Below are 24379 nucleotides of genomic sequence, written 5' to 3'. Positions count from 1 at the left end.
TTTACAATCAAAGGTGTGTGAACATACCCTTATATTTTTGACATCTGTAAAACTAAAAGTTTTTGGATCGATAAGAGGGAAAGTTGGAAACAACTATTTATATTTGTCAGATGTTGCTTTTAGGTTAACAGGTCAAGAGTGGCGAAAAGATTTGTATACAAGATCTCAAGGCTATATATAGTGCCACGTTGCTTTAGGAATAATTAACAAAATGCATCGTTGCACCTCGCGCTCAACCATAAATCGCAGTGTTTTCCGAATCGTCGACGTTTGGTCTGCCAGTGGCACGAAAGCTCCAGTGCGCGGTGCTTGAATTCATAATATCGTACTCGAATGGTGTGAGTTGCAATGAGATGGTTACTGTGGTTGGGGGAGGGGGGGGGGGGACAAAAACAGAGTGGGAAACGCGTTAGGTTAGGTTGGTTCAGAAACAACCCCTTTCCCCATTGTTCGTCCGGCCTCACAATCACACGCACACTATTCACATAATCCCAAAGAAACACATAGAATTCTCGTGTATAGACATAAACTGTCAAATATAAAACAAACAAAAAAGGGAAATTAATACAACCCATATAGAGGCAAATTATATGCAAACTGTTTAACAAATTCTGTAACGTACACAAAATTTAGAAAAAAAAAATCATTAACAATGCTGTCTTGCAGAAAGGTGTGAACAAACCCTAAAGCAAGATTATTCTTGATTCATAACATAGCGGAAATATACACAATATCTGAAATGTAAAATGTTGTGTTAAATGCGCGCGCATGTTTTTGTCAGACCAGAAAATAAAAATAAGAAATACAATGAGCGAAATTATTGGCTGAAAGTAAGTTTTTCATACTAGATAATGAATAATTTGGAAAAATACAATGAAGAAATTCGTTGATTAATGTTGTTTTGGATTTAGTGGCTGAATGCAAGTGTTTCATACTAGATAATGAATAATTTGGAAAAATACAATGAAGATATTTGTTTATTAATGTTGTTTTTGGATTTAGTGGCTGAATGCAAGTGTTTCATACTAGATAATGAATAATTTAGGAAAATACAATGAAGAAATTCGTTGATTAGTGTCGTTTTGGATTTAGTGGCTGAAAGCAAGTGTTTCATACTAGATAATGAATAATTGGGGAAATACATAAGATAAAACAGGGAAACATCATAATGGTTTATAGTTAAAATTAAGTTACAATAAAATCACTTTTCCCTAGAGCAGGGTTTTACATTTCGGATGTTCTACTCTAAAAAGCGTATTTACCCACCCTTAATTGAAAACATCCGAGCACTGTTTTATAGTTTCTCTTCTAAACTTAAGAGGCGCTGTTTTACAATCTAAAGGTACATTCACACTTTTAACTATCCTAAAGGTTATTTCACACTCAATTTTTGTTTCAATTAACAGATTTTTTTCCACCTAATTTTTGCCAAATTCTTTAACTTTATCAATATAACTATTTTTTTTTGACGTAACATTTTCTTCTAGAGAGAAAAAAAATTGGGCAAAGTTACGTAATCGACCGCCTGCAGTTAGAAATATAGGTATGAATTTACACTCAGATAGAGATTGTGTGTGCAGAGCGGTATTATCTCGATGCCATGCCGTTCCTCGTCCTCCTCCTCCACCTCGCCCCCTCTGTTTGTTGGGTGCGGGTGGATAGCGACCACCGACGAAACTACGTAAATTATGAACGCTGTTTGACTTCATGCCAGCTACACCCCGTAACCGGTAACCACCCCCTCTGCGTGTGACCAGAGAGAGAATAAATTTTCATAGTGCGATGCATCCGCCCGCGAAACGTTGCCTGATACGATGAATAGAAGAAAAAGGGGTGGGGGATGGTTTGACGGCTGTATATGTTATAAACCGCCTTCACTATTCTCCCCTTACCTTATAATATATACTTTTTGGCAAAAACACGAAAATTTTCTTGCCACCCAAGAATTTATTCTACAGCTTAAAATTTTATCTTTCAGTTCTTTTTTTTATTAATTTAATTTATATTTCTATTTGTTAGTTACAAAATTTTTTTTTTCTGCAATAAAAGTGAAAAATTATTTATTTTTGACTATATAGAATTCGATTATACTCTGATAAAAGGAGAGATTTAATCTCCCTGGTATCATTATAAATTTCTAAATTCCCTTTAGGAGTTTATATTTTACTTGGTAAGAAGATTTATGATTTAAAGTGAAATGGGTTGTCAAATTGAAAAGTTGAGAAGCACTTTTCGTTTCACATAACTCTCGTGGAAAACTTTAGAATTTCCTACTTGGCAAGCCGAATTTATGATATGGCATAGAATAAATTTCATGGAAAATCGAGAGAATTTCTGTAATCTTCTTTTCATTTTAATTAAGAGAGATGATTAATTTGAAGATTGAGATTTTCACGAATTAAAGTAATTAATTTTTATTAGAGAGTTTAAAATACAATTACTTTTGGTATTTAAGAGAGGATTTTGAAATTACTATTCGCTGAGGTTTATTATTATCATTATATTGAACTATTATTGTAATTAGTACACCGACGCTGTCGCCAGGTGGCATAATTCAAATTATTTTAAAAAGTATCTAAAATTTACAAAAGAAAATTATATTATTTATATATATATAAAAATCATGTCCTGAAGATTATAATCGAAAATAAAATTACTCAACTATCTCTTTCTCTCTCTCTTTTTCTAAAAATTTCTAGTCGATTTTCGATTGATCGACAGCACGAACGCCTCGAATAAAACGAAACCCGATTCCGTTTCGCTTCACGCTCGCTCGACTTGGAAAATTGGCTCACGATTTTCACCACCTATTGCGGGTATTGAGGGGGGCGTGAGCGAGCCAAGCAGAATATCAAAACCGAATTTCGCTTCTGGCTAACTGATCATCCACAGGTATATATACGAATAAATACAACAAAAAAGAAAGAAAGAAAGAGAAAGAGAAAAAGAATTTTAATAACGATTCTGGATATATAGTTGATATATAACTAAAAGGGGAGAATAGTTGAAATAAAATGAATTTAAGAAAACCGATATTCAACAATCAATAATCAATGAACGATTGTCAGTCTTCGAAGCGCCTTAATTATGTAGCATTAATTATAATGACACGATTATTGACGAGCATTGATTAACGTCTGTTCCAGAGCGATTGGATTATCTTCATCGCATATATATCTATACGCACGAGAGCCTTCTCTCTGATCGCAAACTCAATTAACGTTTCCTATGTTTGTCGCCATTTTCGATCTCGCAATATGGGGAAAATTTAACTTTGCTTGAATTTAGGTTAAGTACTACAACAATCGAATTCTATTATTGTCAATTCGGAGAATTTCAATTTCAAAAATAAATTTCATTCATTATTAATTTGTTTAATTTCAAACAAAATTTTAATACTTGCACCTATTTTTCTCTCTAGAAGAAAATGTTACGTCACAAAAAAGTAGTTATATTGATAAAGTTAAAGAATTTGGCAAAAATTAGGTGGAAAAAAAATCCGTTCGTTGAAAAAAAAAGTGAATGTGAAATAACCTTTAAGATAGTTAAAAGTGTGAATGTACCTTTAGGTTGTAAAACAGCGCCTCTTAAGTTTGGGAGAGAAACTATAAAACAGTGCTCTGATGTTTTTAATTAAGGGTGGGTAAATATACATTTTAGAGTAGAACATCCGAAATGTAAAACCCTGCTCTAGGGAAAAGTGATTTTATAGTAACTTAATTTTAACTATAAACCATTATGATGTTTCCCTGTTTTCTCTTATGTATTTCTCTAATTATTCATTATCTAGTATGAAACACTTGCTTTCAGCCACTAAATCCAAAACGACACTAATCAACGAATTTCTTCATTGTATTTTTCTAAATTATTCATTATTTAGTATGAAAAACTTACTTTTAGCCACTAAATCCAATAATTTCACTCATTTTATTTCTTCTTCTTAATTTTATTTTCCGGTCAGTCAAAAATATGCGCGCGCATTTTGTTTTTAGTTCATTCCAACAAATTTTACATTTCAGATCCTAAGCAGAATATTCTTTTCATATTTAAATTAAAAATATAATTTTTTCCTCAATGTAAAATCGTAATTTCTTTTAATATCCATAAATTGAAAATTAATTTGTCATTACATTAAAACTGAATTCCAAATTGAATTAAAATTTAATTATAATTAAACAAAATAGAATTTAATATAGTTTCAAAATGAAAAAATATGTTTTTTTTTCCATGTTCAGAATATAAATCCAATTCTGAATTTTATCTTGAAATCATTGAAGTATATTTATAGGGACAAACGAAAATATTATCAATTTCATGGCGGTTCGATAAAATTCGAGTGCTCTTTGAAAAAGGGTAGAAAAGCAACTCACCGCGATGCTCTGTGTGTATGTGTATAGAGAGATGAGAGAGAGAGAAAAAGAGTGGAATTAATATCAAAATATCGCATTCCAATTCATGCCGGGAAATTCATACGCTCAAAATTATTTTCAGCACTCGAACGGACTCACAACTTTAATTTGCAATAGAATGCGAATTCAGTCAAAGGGGATGATGCTTCATTCAAACCCTTGCACACCCCACTGTCCAATTTAATTAATGTACGTTCTGCTTCGTGAGGATCTAAAGAAAAGGGACAACGTGCTATTCTTGAAGTACAATAGCGTTTCTAGTCGAGCTCCTTCAACTTCTTTTAGAAAACGTACTCATTCTCCTTCCCCCCCCCCCTCCCTTCCTCTCCCTAAAACTCTCTTTCTCTTTTCTACCAAATCCCCAAGGTAAAATTGAATTCATTTCCGTGTATAATTATTGTAGTCTTTAATTGTAATTATATATATATACAAATTTTTGTATTCAATATTTAGAATACTTTAATTAATTATAGACAATTTAAATAATTTGAAAATATTTATTTAAGTATCCTATTTGTTTTATTTTTAAAAAAAAATAATTTATTCAAATATATATATATATTATAAATTTTATGCAATTTCTATTGCTATGAGAATATGAAAGATAGTGTAATCAGTAGTATAAGTAGAGCTGGAGTCAGACTATAAGTGATGTAACCCAACGCAGTAGTAAATCAGCTCTTAAGTCAGACATGTGTCTCACTAATGCTAGAATATTTTCACTTAAACTCGTATGAATTTTTTTTTTTTTTTTACTATTATTGTTATTATTAAGAATCGAAAAAATATTAAATAATTAAAAATAAACTTTTTTTTATTAACTTATTTTTATTTATTAATATAAGTAAATGCATGCACTACTTTAATAAGACCCAAGTCTGACTTAATAGCTGATGTACTACTGCGTTGACTATATCACTTGCAGTCAGACTCCAGCTCTACTTATACTACTCACAATATAACACTTGTAGCCATAGAAATTTTATGTTTTTTTTATTTTTTTTTAACATGAAAAAAATAAGCAAATATACAAAATTGAAAAAAAAATTTCTTGTTAACAATTAATTATTTAAAAATAAATTAATAAACTCCTTTAAAGTATTAAAAATTTAAATAAACACAAAAACAACAAATAAACAATAAAATAAAAGTGAAATTAAAAATTAATTAATAAACTTCTTTCAAAGTATAAAAAAAATTTAAATAAACACAAAAGCAATGAATCTTTATAAAATTAAAGTAAAATTTACATAATACACATATTACAAAAGGAAGTAATACAAATAAAGAATATATTATAAAACATTAAAAAATAAACAAAACAAAAAAAAATTGGAATTAATTATGAAAATAAACAATGCTATAGAGAAAAATGACAAAAAAAAATTCTATAAGATATACAAAAAGAGATCTCTTCAAGATTTGAGAAAAATAAAGGGAATAAAAAATTAAAACATCGTTGCGTCCATTCAATAGGGAAAAGCTTTTAGCCATTTTCTTTTTTTCCCTTCCCTTCCCTTCTCTTTTTTTTTTGTTTTATTTTTGTAATCCACAAAAGAGAAAATAAATTACACATTTATTTCCCTCTTTTAAAAGACGAAGAAAAACTTTATAAAATATTTCTATGACTTCCATTTTATGTCGAATTGAAAAGACCAATGATCAACAATATAAAATATTTCAAAGGATTTTCTGTCATTGCGTTTATATATATATATATATATATATATATATATATATATATATATATATATATATATATATATATATATATATATATATATATATATATGGACAATGCATAGTAGAAAAAATCCAGACTTAAAAATTGTGTTCCCCTTACAATATATTTATTTTAAGCGGCAGCAAAAATGTTTCAAATAAATACGTTTCTACAAAAATAATTTAAAAAATAATTACTTTTTAATTCAGAGCAAATACATATTAAAAACAAAAAACTTTACTTTTCGCAAAACTAATTTATAAAAATTTATAGAAAATTAAATAGAATTTTTAGGTTATTACTATTACTATTATTATTATTATTATATTATTTATTAGGTATTTATTATTATTATTATAATTTTATATTTATTTTTTAGGTTATTCGTTTATTCCCTTGACGCTACTTATCAATTTATTACATTCCTAACCTAAAAATTAACAAAGGTGCCAACCTTTTAACACAAAAATAAAAAAATGGCGCGAAATTTAAAAATTGTTAAAATAAAATGATTAATTCAGTAAATAATTATATTAAAAAATGTACTTATTTTTAAATTTATCTATTGTATCAATATATATTTTTGTTATCGGAAGAATACAAAAATTCCAAAAGAGTGATGCTAATTTAATTTATCAAGGAAATGAAAAAAATGTCGATGTTTATATACCTTTCCATAGCCTCCTCTCTCCCCCCCCCCTCTCTCTCTCTCTCTCCCTCTCTCTCTCTATTCATAATATGTTTTCATTAATTTCAGTGAAATTTTCAAACGAAACCTTTCAGATAAATTTGCAATAGCAGCAGGACACACTACTACTACTACTACTCACTGTTCAAGTCAAGTGTCCTCGAATTGGTGCCATCACAAAGCTTCAAAGCTTTTGCAAGTTCCCTCATCCAGGAAGAGAGGATTCTCTCGAGGGACGGAAAAGTGCATGGGTCGAGGACAATTTTCAATGCGCGTCATGGCTTTGCTTAAAAAAATAATAAAAAAAAAAAAATAATAGAAAAAAAATTCAAACCACCACAAATTTCCCTCTCTTCTCGTTAAATGACCTAACATTCTAAAGAATGTCGTTACATTTTGAATTCATGCGGCTATTTCTAAGCATTGACATTCCATACAACGATCTTACTTCCGTTTCTAAAGCAGAATTATTATTGAGAATTTGTGCGCGTAGATCGACGAAGACATTTGTATAGGTCTTGCATATACTATATATGTATATGCAAGGTTGGCTTTAGACAAAATGGCGCCCTAGCTGAATATGGAATTTAATAATCTTAAAATAAATTTTTTATATTTATTCTCGGGGAGTGAATAGTGGATTAGAAGTAGTCACAAATAATCAATTTTTTTGAATTAAAAGACTGTGTTTTGTCCTAAATGATGTAATAATTTTAAAAAATTTAAATTTTATCTATTTTATACCCACTTGGAAAGATTCCCCGGAAAGTGCCCCCTGGAGATTCTATCAGAATTCCGCCGGAACTTCCAACGTAATTCCGTCGGAATTCCATCGAAGTTCCAAAGAATTTCCGATGGGATTCCGACGAAGTTCCGACGGAATTAGAATTCTAAAATTTTTGAAAAAAAAATTAATCGGAATTCCGTCGGAATCACATCGGAAATTCTTTGGAACTCCGATGAAATTCCGACGGAATTACGTTGCAAGTTCCGGCGGAATTCTGATAGAACCTCCAGGGGTCACTTTCCGGGGAATCATTCCAAGTAGGTATAAATTTATAATATTTTCTAATCTAATCTTCTATTTAACTTAGTTAATTAAAACTAAGTTGGGAAGAGTTAGTTAAAAATGAATTAATGAAATATACTCTCTAAATGTAAATAAAAAACTACTAATTAACAGGTAAAACTGTGAACGTATCGGTTCTATTTCAATTAGTAGAAAATAACTAATTTTTAATAGAAATCAACTAATTTAATAACAGTCAAATTTGACTAATTATTTGTAAAAAAAAATTATTAAAATTTTTGCTAAACATAAATATACTAATTTTTTATGTAACATAACCTAAAAATTAGATTAACTAATGAATTAGTCACTTTTGATTAAAAATTAATCATTACTGTTACTAATTCATTTAATAAATGAATCAGTGCTGTTGAATTAGTCAAAAGTAACGAATTCAGATTTAGAGAGTAAAATTTAATTTCTTAACTAAAAAAATTAATTTTTAATTAATTTTAATTTAATAATTAAATTATTTTTAATTAATTTCAATTTAAATAATAATAATTTTAATTAAATAATCCTTCAATTTAATTAGTTTTAAAAATTACAATGAAGTATCTCTTCTAATGCCGTTTTAAAATCCTTTATTTAAATATCTTTATCAATTATCGACATAGAAATCTACATTACCGACTGATGGTAAAATAGGATAATGCACGGAGAGAAATAAATGGTAAGAACTTATGATCTTAAGATGGTAAAAAGTAAATGTAATCTAGTACTATCATTATGCTACTCGGTACTATCAAAGGTGTTACAAAAAGTATGGTTATGTTACCCACTACAATCAACATGTTACTCCGTACAATATGGATAGTAACTGATAGAATCTAGATTGCTGCCCGTATATGTAAGATCAAATATGATATTTGGTACTACCCAGATAGTACCCTGTACGATCTATTTCTCTCCGTGTGATGATATAAAAAATTACCGATATTGAAATCTACATTACCGACCTTAATATTTTTCATTTCTCTGTTTTACCATTAGTCGTTTTAATGTAGATTTCTATGTCAGTAATTCTTTTATCATTTTCCTGTTTTACCATTAGTCGATAATGTAGATTTCTATGTCGGTAATTTTTTATATCATCAAAAAATATACATTTGAACACATATTAAGACTGAGTTTTGATATACAGTAGTGATTATTTTTTTTACTAAATTTTAACTTAATTTTGTCGCCGTGAGAAATTTGGTGCCCGGGGCAATTGCCTTCTTCCACTATTCTGAAGCCGGTACTGTATGTATAGAAAGTGACACGGTAGAATAGAACGTCGTCGACGACGACGACGACGAAGGTACTAGGATGGTGGGACGTCTCATTTGAATGTACGATACCGCACGCCTCTTATCGCATTATGGTAAATACGGACTATCCTCATCCCAGGAATACGAGCAGAGAACGACTGCACTGCTGATTGCAAATTGACTTCCATACCGAAATAATGCACACACAAAAAAAAAGGTTGGAAATTTTTTTCGTCCCCTCTTTTTTTTTTATTGTCTGCAAGTGAATTAAATGTGCATCAAAGCCAACAAATTTTAACACTATTTCATGGTTTCAATAATTGTGTTTTATAATTTACTATTCACATACATATGAAACACTAAAATTTGAATGCTGGAGAGAATTTGTTATAATTAAAAAAAAAACAAATTTATATTAAATATCAAAATTTGCAGCAGTGGGAAAATAAAAAATTTATGACAAAAGAACCTACGAATTAAGAAAATTAGAATTTTCAATTAAATAGCGACTTTGATTTCACAGAAAATTAAAAGGCATTAAAATAAGCTACAACGCTTCTTATTTTAATCCAATTTTGCTTATTTTAATCCATTTTGGTATTAAAATAAGCAAAATTTGATTAAAATAAGAAGCGTTGCAGCTTATTTTAATGCCTTTTAATTTTCTGTGTTTACAAAATTTACCAAACGAACATAACCTCATAAGTGCCTTACTAAGAAATTCGTTTCCACTTTTAGCAATTACACTCCTGGGATTCAGATTTTCTCAAAGAATAAAAATTAATCAGTGACATTATTTTTTAATTTAGCAATTTTTAATAATCTTTTCTTTTATAAATCGTAATATTTATAACGTCTACTTACGAGTCAGAGAAGAGAGTAAAGGAGAAATGAAAAAAATCTTTCTGCTAATCAAAATAGCCAATCAGCGTCGAGCTTCAATACCACGTGATCGTCGAGACTTGGAAAAGTCAGTAAAGTATCAATGCAAATTAACACCCTAGTTCTCAATAGAAATTGAAATTTTTTTTCTGAAACCGAAAATTCAATAATTTTTTGAGCTGCATTATACGACAATGAAAAATTTTTAGACAATTTTTTTTCTATAACAAATTTCATTTTAGAAAGATGTTTTCAATATATATCTATTTTAGAAAAAAAAATTACATTTTTTCTTAGTAACCGCCCTACCATTGCATACTGCTCGTCGATGATCGATTGCTGAAGCATTGACAAAGTAATCTCGATTCTGGTGCGTTGAAAAATATTCTGTATTCCTCATGGGAGGGTATTAGTGTCCTTGCTTGTATGCCAATATTGCGGTAAGCCAGGAGTAAATATGTACAGTGCACACCTCACCTGTTTTAACGTATGTACGTCGCGCACGACAGGCTTGAGTTGGAGTATATATATATATATATATATATTCTCGAAGGTTGGTTACAAGCGATCCTTGAGCTAGCCCCTTGAGAGACGACTCTGATGGCTATGGGGCTTGTGAAGGGAATAGTTTTAGACGCAAGTTTGGTAAATATCGTGCAAATCCCCAATGTCGTTATGGAAACACTCACAGGTCTCATTAGAATTGTTCGCACATTACGTTAAATAGTAGATTCTTAGTTTGCGATATATATATATATATATATATAAGTAAATATTCCTTTTTGCTAATGATTAAATGTGAGTGAGAATGTAAATATATAATTAAAAATTTTATTTCAAGTAAATGGAAAAAAATATATTAATGCCTATAATTTAAAAACTGTTAATTACTTAATTAATTCCACTAATTTTCATTCCACTCGATTTTATCCAATTGCATAAATGCTGTTTCCTTCTGTTTTGACCAAATTTTGAAATCGTGACATCTATAATAATTTTATTAATTTATAGCGTATGATTTATTCAATCATCATCATAGGCCACGAACTAACAAAATTATTATAGAAGTGTCGCTTCTAAACGTTAAGCATGAGTTAGAAAAGGATAGATATATATTTCTGTTCTTTTCTATCTCGTGTATGTCGTTTGCAAACGACCTTTAGGATACTATTGTGCATCGGCCTTTATTTTAAACGTTAGGTTGGTTTCTATGTCCCAACTCGCCATAATCGCCATTTGTCATAATTTTCGTCAACTGCCGCACCCTGCTCTAGTAAAAATTTAGTAACTTTATTCTTGAAATTAAAAGTTACTAAAATTGTACTACAGTAGCATACAGTAGTTGACGAGAATTCTGACAAATGGCAAGTGGGGACAATGGAAATCAATTGAAAATTTACCAAAAAATAAAATTAAGAAGAAGAAATTCAATGATTAGTGTCGTATTGGATTCAGTGGCTGAAAGCAAGTGTTTCATACTAGATAATGAATAATTGGGAAAAATACATGAGGGAACAGAGAAACATCACAAAATGGTTGATAATTATGTTATATAATCGATTCAATTTGGTAGATTTTTGTAAATATAAATTTTGAGGTTAGTGGTGTTTGTTGACTAAGCTGTTTTTATATTTTAACAGTATTTATTATTATTTATTATTTTTTAAAACATATTTTATTAACTTAAACTTAGGCCTTTAAGATACTATTGTGCATCGGCCTTTATTAATACGTTAGGTTGGTTTCTATTACCCCACTCGCCATAATCCCCATTTGTCATAATTTTCGTCAACTACCGCACCCTGCTATAGTAAAAATTTAGTAACTTTATTCTTAAAATTAAAAGTTACTAAAATTGTACTAGAATAGCAGACAGTAGCGTACAGTAGTTGACGAGAATTCTGACAAATGGCAAGTGGGGACAATGGAAATCAATTGAAAATTGACCAAAAAATAAAATTAAGAACAAGAAATTCAATGATTAGTGTCGTATTGGATTCAGTGGCTGAAAGCAAGTGTTTCATACTAGATAATGAATAATTGGGGAAAATACATAAGGGAACAGAGAAACATTACAAAATGGTTGATAATTATTTTATATATTCGATTCAATTTGGTAGATTTTCTAAATACAAAATTTTGAGGTTAGTGGTGTTTGTTGACTAAGCTCGTTTTACATTTTAAGAGTATTTATTATTATTTTTTAACATATTTTATTAACTTAAACTTAGGCAATACAATAAAAAGTTAGTAGACAAAATTTTTATTTATAAAACGTTGAAAAATCACAGAAGTAGGGGGTGATTATAAAAAGCAGTGATCGTTCTCTGGTTTGCAGTTGCATTAATCTTTTGGCTGGGAAAACACGATTTTACCCATACTACTACCACTACTACTACCACCACCATCCTGGCGGAGGTGGAAGCGCGTAGAAGAAGCTTTCTCTAAAGAAAGTATCACGCGCCAACAGAGTTTAATTTACGAGCGAATTCCTAGGGAAATATTTCAGGCTAATTTCTTAGAGCTTAAAAACCTAACCTTCCCTACGTACTCTTGCTAATAACACGCCATTATATCCTCCCAAAAGAGAGGTATACTCATCCATATAATTTTTTTAAAATATAAAAAAATACATTGACAAAAAAAAATTATTTTTCTTAATTAAATTTCTATTTTAAATTGCTTTTATTATTTCCTTCATCAATCACTTTTTTTTCATTCGTGAGCATTTTATTTTCCCCCAAGTACTGCATTATAAAACCATAGTATTTCATTTAAAAAGTAATCCAGTAATACCTTCATTAAAATGTAATTCAAAAAGCAATTTATCAAAACTGAAATATTTCTACATTTAAAAAAGTATTTTTCTATTTTATAAAATTAAAATCCAAGTCTTTATCAAAATTGAAATAATATCTTGAACTTTTAGCCAAAAGACAGAGCTACATCTCCAAAAGCTCCTCGCGCACTCAGTTCAGAACTTGAAATTCAAATACCAAAATTCTCTCATACCAACTTCGTTGTATGCTTCTCAGAATAGCCAAGAGAACACTCTCCTATGGGGAAGAACCATGAACTTGTAGAATGGGAGGGTTAAAGGAGAAAGAGAAGGATGGGAAGTTGTCGACGAGCGACAGGGGTGTACTAACTTAAAGTTTCGAAGGTGTAGGAACGCGCGAGGAGGTCGAGATAATGGCTGCAGCTTATGCCGTACAAAAGGTAGCAATGAGAGGTGGGGTAGAGGGGTAAAGAAGAAGAAGAAGGGGGAAGGGAGTGGGGGGGGGTGCAGTGGAACTCGCAAAACGCGACACTTGTGCGCTACGGCTTAAGTTTCATAATACCACTCTGGCAACTGCAATGCTGAAGACACAAGGACCTCCGATATAATTTGCATATTGTCACTTCGAGGTAAGAAAGGACCTTCCCGTGATCTCGACCTCGCTTACTCATTTTCGTTAATTAAAATTAAGTAGCGAACACCACCTCCTCTATCTATTGAGATGGTGTCTCATTTTCCCAAAGACTATTATTTATTAAGCTTAATTTTTTTTTATTTCCTAATGTTATATTTACTTACATATTCTTTAATTCTACGAAACTAATTGAATGTAAAAAGTTTTTAGTTACCCCACGCGTTCGCTAGGTGGCGCCGGTTAAGTAGTTACCGCACGCCATTGTTATCTACCAAATATAGTTGACGGTTAGAATAATATTTGGTAGATAACAACGGCGTGGGATAACTACTTAATTGGCGCCACCTAGCGAACTAATTAATTATAAAAAAAATAAGTATAAAAAAATTTAATTAATTATAAAAGAGTTTTTTTTTTACTAAATACGATTTTAATTGTGTAATTCTTTTTTTAAATTTCGCGCCTTTTTTGTTTAGTTCACAGACGCCACCGGAAGATGGCAGGTTATTGAACCTAACGAACGCGTGGGATAACTAAAAACTTTTTACATTCAATTAGTTTTTGTAGAATTAAAGAACATGTAAGTAAATATAACATTAGGAAATAAAAAAAATTAATAATTTAGCCCAAAAATTCATCCAAGATTTGATAGATAAAATAATTATTTACCGATTACGACAGTTTATTTTGAAAAATAAATAAGCAAATTGTTAATTTGATTAAAGCTCAGAAATTAACCCAAGAAAATTTATCTAAAGTTTTTGTGGGTAAATAAATCATAGAAGCACAATTTGAAATTTTATTTATTTTAGTTCAACGACGCGTCCACTACATGGCTCCATTAGTTACATACAAGTAAAATTAAAAAGTAAATAAAAAGTAAATCATTCCCAACCATAGGAGGAAAGGGAGATTTATTTGAACCTTCAACAGAATCATGATGTCGATAGTGCTACCGACTTTGTTAGACAGTTGTGGTTTGAGTTGTGAGAGGACGCGGGGGTAAAAGGGGGGAGACGATGCACGAAGTTTATTCAGAGCGCGAACGAACCCAACGACTACGACGGAAGCCCAGATATTAATTTTCTCGATGTATATGGATGAGCTTCGACTGGGCCATCGAGAGAGCTGCCTGAGAAAATAGGAAAAAGGGGTGATATGAAACGAGTGTGAGGCAAAAGGGCCGCACGTGGGTGCGAGCTGTAGAAAGGTAGAAAAGCTGACTCTCTCAAATCGATCAGAGAGAGAGAGAGACGAGATATAATAGAGTAGGTCGCAGATATGCGGAATTATACGGGAAGGGTGTCTAAATTGCTATCCATCCTAAATATCGTTCACCTTATTGCACGTCTCGTCCTCTTCAATTCGATACAAATCAATCCTGACACAAAAAAAAATGTGACCTTTCAGATACTAAAAACTATTTTTATTTATATACTGAGAGATAAAATAAATTCTGATAAAAAATTTTTTTTTAAATTTTATTAATTTTTTTTTTATTATTTCTTTTTTAAACTTGATTTAACTTTTAATTTAGCTTACCTATTATAACAAATTACCGTGGCTAAATATAATTTGCAAATAACTCATTGAACATTGAATTGCATTCTTTGAAAATTTCAATGAAGTTGGAACGTGTGGAATGCCTGACTTCCCGTGTAATACGAGCCAATTTAGTCTCTATGGATGAGTATCGTTGCTTTAGATACCCTCGAGTGCCTTGATTATTATGAATCAGCCATCCTCGCGTCCCACTAACTGAATCCTCTAGACTATTAATTTGGATTTCGATATTAATTACAAAAAGAATTTAATTAAAACATTTTTTTCTAAATATAGACGATTTAATTAAAATGTAATTTTTAATACAATTTTTAGTACTGAAGTTAGAAATTTTCTGGACGCGTTCGCTAGATGGCGCCACTTAGTTACCCCACGCCTCCGCCAGGTGGTGCTACTTTTCGCCAAGACATTAAATACGTAATTATAATCTTTTTGAATAAATATTAAATTTTAAAAAAAAATCGTTTTCATAAAAAAAAATATTATTTCTGTCGTTGGAGAATTTACTGCCGGCCATCATGGAGCAAAAGGGACAACGTTATGCGCGACACTCAAAGTTTAGTTCCGGCTTTTAAAGGGGTGGAGTGGGAAGGATGGAAGCATCCAACCCTCGTTATGGGTTATTTCTATGGGCTTTTGTGTCACGTCGAACCCATAGCCATCCTTTGAATTGAAACACTGTGAGATGGATCGTTCGAACGCCAATCGCATAGATAAGTGAGCTCTTCTAGTTCTTGATTTTTATTTCATAAAAAGGAAATAAAAAAAGAAAAAAAAAATATATCAAAGGTGAGAGAAAAGTGCAGGTAAATGAGGTTGGAACTTGTTATCACTGATGGAGAGTATTCTCAAGGACATCTTTTCCATGGACCGTAAACGAGAACAAAAGTTTTGTAAATATTTGACTTTTTTTATAATTTTATTATGAAAGTTGAACTTCTTTTTTTTTAACGACCTTTGAGTTGAGAATTATTCTTTTTTCAGAATCACCCTCCTAACACTTTCTCTCTCATTCTCATATTTCTTAAATCACTTTTTGATAAAACGATAGTCTCTTTTTGTCTAGGTTAATGAATTCCGTACAGGAGTATTGATTACTCTATAATGAGATTGAAAATTTTTGTTTTTTTTTAATGTAACGGCAAATTTAAAAAAATTTAATTATGTAGGCAGAGAGTAAGTATTATTTAGAGCGTGACAAAATTTGCAAGTGAGAGGGGTAGAATAATTTTTTTTTTGTGGCTTACTTTTAGAAATTTTTTTTTTTTTTTTTTTTTTTTATGGAAACCTCGAACTAGAGTTGAAGTGCCCTTTGTAGCCGAGTAGTGTGTGGGGCTTGGGCGAATTTCCATATTTAACTAACCTAACGGTGATGGCACTACCGCACTGGCATTAGCGCTTGCACGGATATTCTGGAATATATTAATCCGCAGCGGAGACGCATACCAGCATTTTGAATTAATGCTTGTATCTGTACGCTTACGGACACAGAAGTGGTAGGCTAAGGGACTGCGTTGATTCGAACGAGCTCTATCCATGCATATTGTACCATCGTTAATGCTCGGGCAGGGTTGGAAGCTTTCCGTCCTGCATCAGAAATTGCTGCTGGTATATACACACTCACGTGCGCGAGTGCGTAAACGGCCCCTATATACTCATCTGGCTTGTAAATGGCCCAAAACGAACAACGCAAACCACACATATATATAGAGACGTTGGTTATATTCCATTCCATTATTATTAGCCTGGTTATTATTAGGCTTTTCCTAATTATCATTTTTAAAAATTTAAATTGCTCCTCTTTTTTCTACTTTAATTTAATTATAAAAGAGTTTTTTTTTAAATACGATTTTGTGTATGTATTTCTTTTTTTTAAATTTCGCGCCTTTTTTCACTTAGTTCATAGACGCCACCGCAAGATGGCAGGTTATTTAAAACTTTTAATTTACTTCTTTTCTTGATTTAGTAATTCTATTTTTAAATTTCCCGCCTTTTGGGGTTTAGTTCACAGACGCCACCACCAGATGTCTGCCTTTTGATAACAGTGAAACAAGAAATTAAAAATTACCATTTTTTTTTTGTTTCAGGAAACGGAAATTTAGAATTATTCGATAGTGAGAGTGGACCGGATCTTACACTCTCGCCTCAAACATTCACATCAACGGCGGAGGCCTTTATCAATGACAATAGCGACAGTCTTGGTGTGCCGGGTGACAACGATACTGGTAAGTAGAAAAAGAATTTTTTTTTCTTAATACCCAAATTAAATTTCCTCATTCAAATGAGATGGTAATTTATAAAAAAAAAAATTCATCTTCAATTGACGTGGCCGTTGGTAATCTTGATGGTTTCACCATTCTTTGCGGTATACACATACACCCTTGGCACAATGTTAAAAGCAAACCAAGCCAAACGCATTCCAACCACTTCCCATTCCCTTTTCATTCTCCTTCCCTATCTCTATCCTTCCAAAGATGATATTACCAACAGGAATGCCAACTTCTTCTACAAGCATTCGAATAGTTTTGGCAGTTTTGGTTCCTCTTCGACCCGTGTTTGAAAATTTATTACAAGTCAAACTACTACCACTATGACCTCACCTCTCTCTCTCTCTTTTCCTCGTCAAAACGTTGACTGACTGTGAACGCTAGTCGATTTGGCGCCGACTAAGTTTAACTTAGTTATAATAATTTCAAACGAGGAACGAGTTCGCCACCAGCCATGAATTTCGGCTTCTGGCTATGAATAAATTGCGAGAGATGATTTGCATCTACGAAACGTGGAGCAATCCTATTTTCTACAAAGTGTTGAATTTGTCGATGTAAACCATGGAGACTAAAAAAATATATAATTTTTTTTTTTGCCTTTAGGAAGTTGAAGTTATTTATTAGCTTGGTACATACACACACTTAGAATTTACCAGAGCCGCAGTAAAATTGACGTAACTAGTTCATACAAACATGTTTGCTCGAAAGATGAAATCATTTTTGCTGACGTGAATGTATTCGCGAGGTTTTACGATCTAAAGTAGTAATATATTGTTACTCGCAAGGCTAATGTGTGCTATTTCAGGTTCTTTTAACCTTTATTATTTTAAAAAATTATTTTTTAATTCAACAAATATAAAGGTGCCTTTTGATCAACTGTGATTAGTTCACCGATGCGTCCGCTACGTGGCGCCAGTAAAACTCACTGATTTCTAATTCCATTTATTACATGGTTTTGTTTCATAAATAATTAATTATAAGCTCAGAAATTCACTTAAGGAAGGTTGAGTTTAGTTCACCGACGCCTCCGCTACGTGGCGCCATTATAAACGTAAAATTCACATCTTTAATTTATTATCGCACCAATGAGCTTTTTATAACTTTTAACAAAAAAGACATAAAAAGTGTGTAAGACGCAGTAAATTTGAAAAATTCACAAGTTTCTTCCAATCTGAAACCACCTTATCTTTCCTTCAGTTTCTGGTGTGGATCGCATATTCCAAGGTCTTTTCACTTTTACGTTGCGTGACCCCCTAGTGCCGCGCGAATAGCCGCCCGTAAGTTTTTATGGGAATATCTGCAGCTACCGCGCGGAAATCTATTCCCACACCTCTCACCATGCTTTATATACACATCTGTAGCTTCGCTTACGCCAAGTACCGACATTTTACCGCGTGCTATGGGTAACCCTACGTCCCATAACTCGAATATTTACGGTACGGCCGATTCACCACTACTAACAAAATTTCCCTCCTCCTCATTCTCCTACTCATTTCAACCTCGTGCAAATAACGATTCGACCCCCGTGAAAATCCAGAACCCTCTTGGATATATCTCTGTGCATATATTGTATATTGTCGCTGATATATTACAGCAATGACGACCAAATTGCCGGCCAACATGGGTTGTATGCTATATCTATTCGCTTTTCTTGTGAGCGAAAATTACTTTCATATTGTGTGGCGAGAGAGAGAGAGAGAGAGAGGTGAAATCGACAATTTTGCGCGACTCTCTTGAACTGCCCTCTCATAATATTTCGAGTGTCGAATTTCTCAGGGAAAATGTGACGACAACAAAAATACGAAAACTGATAGTTAACTAAAATTGATCTAAAATTTATTTCCCCCATGAATTATGAGAATGTAAAAAAGAAAAAGTAGTCGAACTTTTAGATAAAAATAATACAGTCTACTCTCGATAAGATAAAGCGTGATAACTCAAATTTTTCGATAATTCGAAGTAACTCTTGGGTCCCGTCCATATCCTATATGCATTGTGTGTTAATTTTTTTCGATAACTTAAATTTTTCGATAAGTCGAAAGTTTTAAGCCGACCCCAAGTGTCGAATAACATCTCGATAAGTCGAATTTCTGTTAATTATATTTATAGTTGTAACAATATTTATTTATTTATATATAAAATTCAGTTAATGACTTCAAATTGAAATTACTTGGAGAATAGAAACATAAATTTAATTCCAAATAATACCAGGTTAAGCCTATACAAATTAATTAAGATATTTTAAAGGTGCAAAATAATATATTAAATAATAATTCAATCAATATATATTTAAAGTCAATGAAGATAATTATAAAATTACTTTGTTTACGTCATCGACAATTCTGTTCAAACTAGAAATTTAGAGACATCTCTCGTAACCTTTTCATACACATAAATATTAAATACACACACACAAAATAAAAGAACAATTGCTAGATGTAAAAATATGAACGGGAATTATGCAATTCCCAAAATATGTCGAACAATTATAGAAGGAAATGGATTTCAATGAAACAAATAGACAGTAACAATAAACAAATTGAAAACTTGGTGAGAAGAATGGCGACATCAGATAACGGTGTCTGTAACCAATACCCAACGAATCGGCAAATGAGGATCGTCAGTGTGCAACGGGAACTTTCCAAATATCAAAAGATTAATTTCCTCAAAATCTGCTTGGAATTGCGGACCAAATTATCCTGAATTCCTGGACCAAGTGACCTTGCGAACTATCGATGATTCCTGGACTTTTCTATCTCACGTCTCTTCTCCAATTTAAATATGATCACCCACCATTGCATAAAAAACCGCCACACCCTTTAAATAATAATAAAACACTACAATTCTGAATATAAATAAATTTAAACACTTTACAATTCAATAATCTAAATTTCAAGAATATAAGTTACCAATGTGCTATCGGCGATACACTTGTGCGTGGCGTGATTAGGCCCTTTTCAAGTCCTAGGAGCTATATGACAGAGAAGACCAGGAATCCCACTTTTATTATCAAAAATCTCCACACACCCCGACGACCCCCAATGCCATTCATCACACTCATTCAACGGCACAAGCCTCTTTTCAATTCTCGAATTTCCCCGTAGTTTCTCGGAAAACACTGACCAATTCTGAGAATTACTCACAGCTAAAGCATCGCAAATAGACTTCATATTATAATAATCAAAATTTGTGAGTTTATCTTTAATAAATTAATTAACATTCTAGTAAAATAAACACTAAAAGATTTTATCCTTTCATAGTAAATAAACAGTTTTATATGAGTCACGCTTTATAGCAATTTAATTAATAATAAGTCCTTTGTATATTCCTCGAGTACAACTGTTTTCCTCAACTTTCCTTCAGTACAGTCAGTCTATTTGAACTATCAATATGAAAAGTAAAAGAAAATTAAAATCTCTCAGCATTACCGAGAAATTAAAAATTATTAAGGAAGTTGAATCGGGTGTTAAACGAAAAAAAGATATGTACACCTACAACGGCAATACAAGCGAATAATTATTTTTTAGGGCTACAAAAATACGCCCAAGAGCAACAGAATGTTCCTGATGAGATTTTTTCAGCCCTATATACAATTGAAAATTTTGTTGCAAAAACCTCATCAAATCAAAAAAAAAAAAAAAACAGACAACTCTGACGAAATACTTTTGTAAACCAGTTTAATTTTCAACAATAAAATTGTAACCTAATGTTAAAATATTAAATACATATTTAATCATTTCCAAACAAATAAAAAGTGTTTCAATTTTTTGCACGTACTACCCGAAACGATAACTCAAATTTTTCGATAACTCGGAAGTTTTTTTTTGTCTCCCTTCGACTTCGTCTTATCGCGAGTAGACTGTATTTTCGATGCAAAAGAAAAGAAAATTTTTTTTAGAAAAAAAAACAATTAGGAAATATTATCTATATTCAAATAGTATTTTAGTATAGCATTATTTCAAAGATATAGTGAGTGCTGAAATGAATAATCTGACATTTAAGAACGAGTTTTAGTACACGAAGACCACAAAAAAAAATGATGAACATGTATGCTACCAGAGAATATATCCACGTTTATGAGGCTAGCCATTTGTCTTTCTTTGAGTAATTCATGCGCACCAGCGGTGGTGCTTCAATGCTTAGATATATATATGTGCCAACTACATTTTGCTCTTTTCAACTTTTGCATGCTTTAGCCATATCCCTATAACAGCTCTCTTTCCTCGAGATCTCAAATCTTCTTTTATCCCCCCCCCTCTCTCTCTCTCTGCATTCTATTTGAGACTGATTAAATTTCATGTAGAATATCACTACGAGAATGATAGATCCACAAAAGGGTAGTATATGTGGAACAGAATTTCATAATTTTCATAGAGAAAAAAAGTTACAGTCTAACCACTAATTAATCGGATTTAATTTTAGTTTCAATTTTCAAAAAAAATTCTCTGTATTTAAGTTAATTATCACTTTTTTTCGATTGAAATATAATGTAATCCTTTATAATAATTTTAATTAATAGAAAACAAATTATAATGAATAATAAAGTACTTCAATTTTTATGCTGTATTTTAAAGAAAATTTTTAGTATTTAATTTATATAAGCGAGAGAATTGTATTTCAATTTCTAAGAAGTTTTATGAATTATTTTTTATTGATACCAACTAAAGATGATATTAGGATTCATTCCCTCAGTTATTGATTACATTAGCTCAGAAATTCACCCAAGAAAAGTTATTTTAGGTTCGGTAAGTAAAGATAACCTACAGATCAAATAAAATACAAAATCGTCGATTACGTTAGCTTAGAAATTCACCCAAGAATTATTTTAGGTTAGATAGGTAAAGATAACCTACCGAACGCATTAGCTTACTTTTTTAAAATAAATAAACAAATTATTGATTACAGTAACACAGAAATTCACCCAAAAAACAGTTATCTAAGGTTCGGTAGGTAAAGTTAAGCTATGACTTTGCGTTATCTTATAAATAAGCAAATTCTTAATTATATTAGCTCAGAAAATCACCCAAGAAAAATTGTTTTAGGTTCAGTAGGTAAAGATATAAAGAACAGGTTGACTTAATTTTAAAACAAGTAAGCAAATTCTTGATTATATTAGCTCAGAAATTCACCTAAGAAAAATTCAGGTTTGCTAGGTAACTCTTTACCGACAAATTTTTATTTATTTGGTTTGATCGGTCTTCGTTTGTTTTTTGCTAGTAAACATAATTTTTATGTGTTAATCCAAGAACTGTAAAAGTATTTTTCAAACCCTTCTCATTCATTATGAATTGTAAAATTAACAAAAATTCTACCTCACAATAATGTAATCCTTTTTATATACTTACTGCGCGCCACCTGGTGGTAGCGTCCTTGAACTACTTAGTAAAAAAATTTATCTCCCAACGTTAAAAAAAAAACAATTCGAATCCTCCAAGAAGAAGAAAAGTTTTTTCATCTTCCTTCTTAATTCTCTTTCCGGGAATTGGGCTTAAAGTCAATCGAATTCCTAGACTCGTTTTTTTCCACTTGGCAACCACTTCGTTCCGCCTGAAAAATGGGGAATCTTTTTCTCCACTGTCTTTTTCGGACACACACACACACACAATGCTCTCGAACTTTAGTTTGCAGACAGAGAGAGCGAGAGAGAGAGAGAGAGTGAGAGAGGTACTACTCCTTCTCTATTTCCCAAGAGAACCGTACATCTTTCTCGGTTACTCTATACATTAGAAAGTTACTTAGACCACCCAACTCGGGAGACGGAAATTCTGGAATAAGATATTTTTCCTCTCCCTTTGATATATATTCTTCATTTTACATATTCAACATCTTTTGAAAATAATTTAATTTCTTGTGAGTTTTTAGTGAAAAAAAAATTTTATTATTACAATAATTGACTCATTCCAATGAAATTAAGTATTTTAATTAAAGACATAAAGGAAGGAAATATGAAGGTTATATTTTCTTGTTCCACAATGTCGACCTTGAGCTGCTGCTAAAAGGGGATGGAATTAAAGAGGAGGAGGAGGAGAAGGTGTGAGAAGCTTGATATTACTTCCTTTCAGGAACGCGCAATTTGGTTTCTGCGCCGCAAGATATCGTCGATATACTTCTCCCAACCCTTCCTCTTCTTCTTCTCTATTCGTGTGAATTCTGAACCCACGCTATTTCGTGTTCAACGAACCATTTGCCATTAAAATCAAAAATATTAAATAGCTAAAACAAAATATCAATAAAAAATTAATTTTTAAATTATTTTATATGTAAATTGTTTGCTTTCAATTTCAACGAACTTTGGAAACTAACTCCTGCAGCTCTATTTCATTTGTTTCCATGAGAATGAGTCATTTAATTCCCATTGTTGTTATATCTTTGTTACACGAAATTCATATCCGCCCCTCTTTTTCTCATCGACTAATTAAAGTTTCATTAGGAAATATGCAGACAAAGAGTTTCCTCTGAAGCCACAGAACTTTCCCAGTTATTACTTGTAGTTCGATTCTGGTCGATGAATGACGGGAATGGATGGATTGGAGAGTTAGGGAGACGGGGGGGGGGGGGCGGTGTGGCTTCGATGTTAATCAATGTCAAAAAGAGCTCCTTTGATTGGTCCAGTCTTGTATCATTCGTTGAAAAGGTGATATTTGTGAAAGATAAGAAATAAGAGGCAAACAAATTTGAAATAAAGCGCGCCACCTGTCTGTAGCGTCATTGAACTAATTTCTAAAAATAATTTCCAAATGAATGATGGGATTTGTGTTTGGAAAAAAAACCTATCTTTCTCTAAATTTGACACTGCTAAGACTCTTTTTATCCATCATTTTATGAATGCCGGGAGCAGTCCAAATAGGTGGAAAGACAAAGAGAAAAGGGAATGCTTTCTTATCCGTGGAACGATTGATACTTCAGAGTCGTTAAAGAAAAGCGGAGTAAATCCCAGCGGTTGGGGGTGAAGCAAGTGGTATAGTAACAAGAACGTGGGGGTGGAAGAAAAGGAGGTTTGAGAGGTGGCACGCAGTAAAGACGAGGAGCTTGCGACAAAGGCCAAGATGAGGTCGTCGTGCAGAATAAAGAAACGAAAAGGAAGGAACACCGGAGCTCTTTGCTAAGCCTCT

General features: G+C 31.8%; 1 protein-coding gene across 3 annotated transcripts in view; it reads left to right on the top strand.

Moving 5' to 3' along the window:
* Nucleotides 1-24379, top strand: part of LOC127284870 (uncharacterized) — a 431539-nt gene that overhangs the window by 303417 nt on the left and 103743 nt on the right. For all 3 annotated transcript variants that reach the window (XM_051310567.1, XM_051310568.1, XM_051310569.1), the window contains one exon: nucleotides 17088-17225. In XM_051310567.1, coding sequence (XP_051166524.1) covers nucleotides 17088-17225 — 138 coding nt within the window. The remainder of the gene's footprint in view (nucleotides 1-17087; nucleotides 17226-24379) is intronic.

Source organism: Leptopilina boulardi, unplaced genomic scaffold, assembly GCF_019393585.1.
Source record: "Leptopilina boulardi isolate dan_hultmark-lab unplaced genomic scaffold, ZJU_Lbou_2.1 LbouV2_327, whole genome shotgun sequence".
NCBI lineage: Eukaryota > Metazoa > Arthropoda > Insecta > Hymenoptera > Figitidae > Leptopilina > Leptopilina boulardi.
The sequence above is the reverse complement of the archived record's forward strand: the minus strand, read 5'-3'. Positions and strand labels throughout refer to the sequence as shown.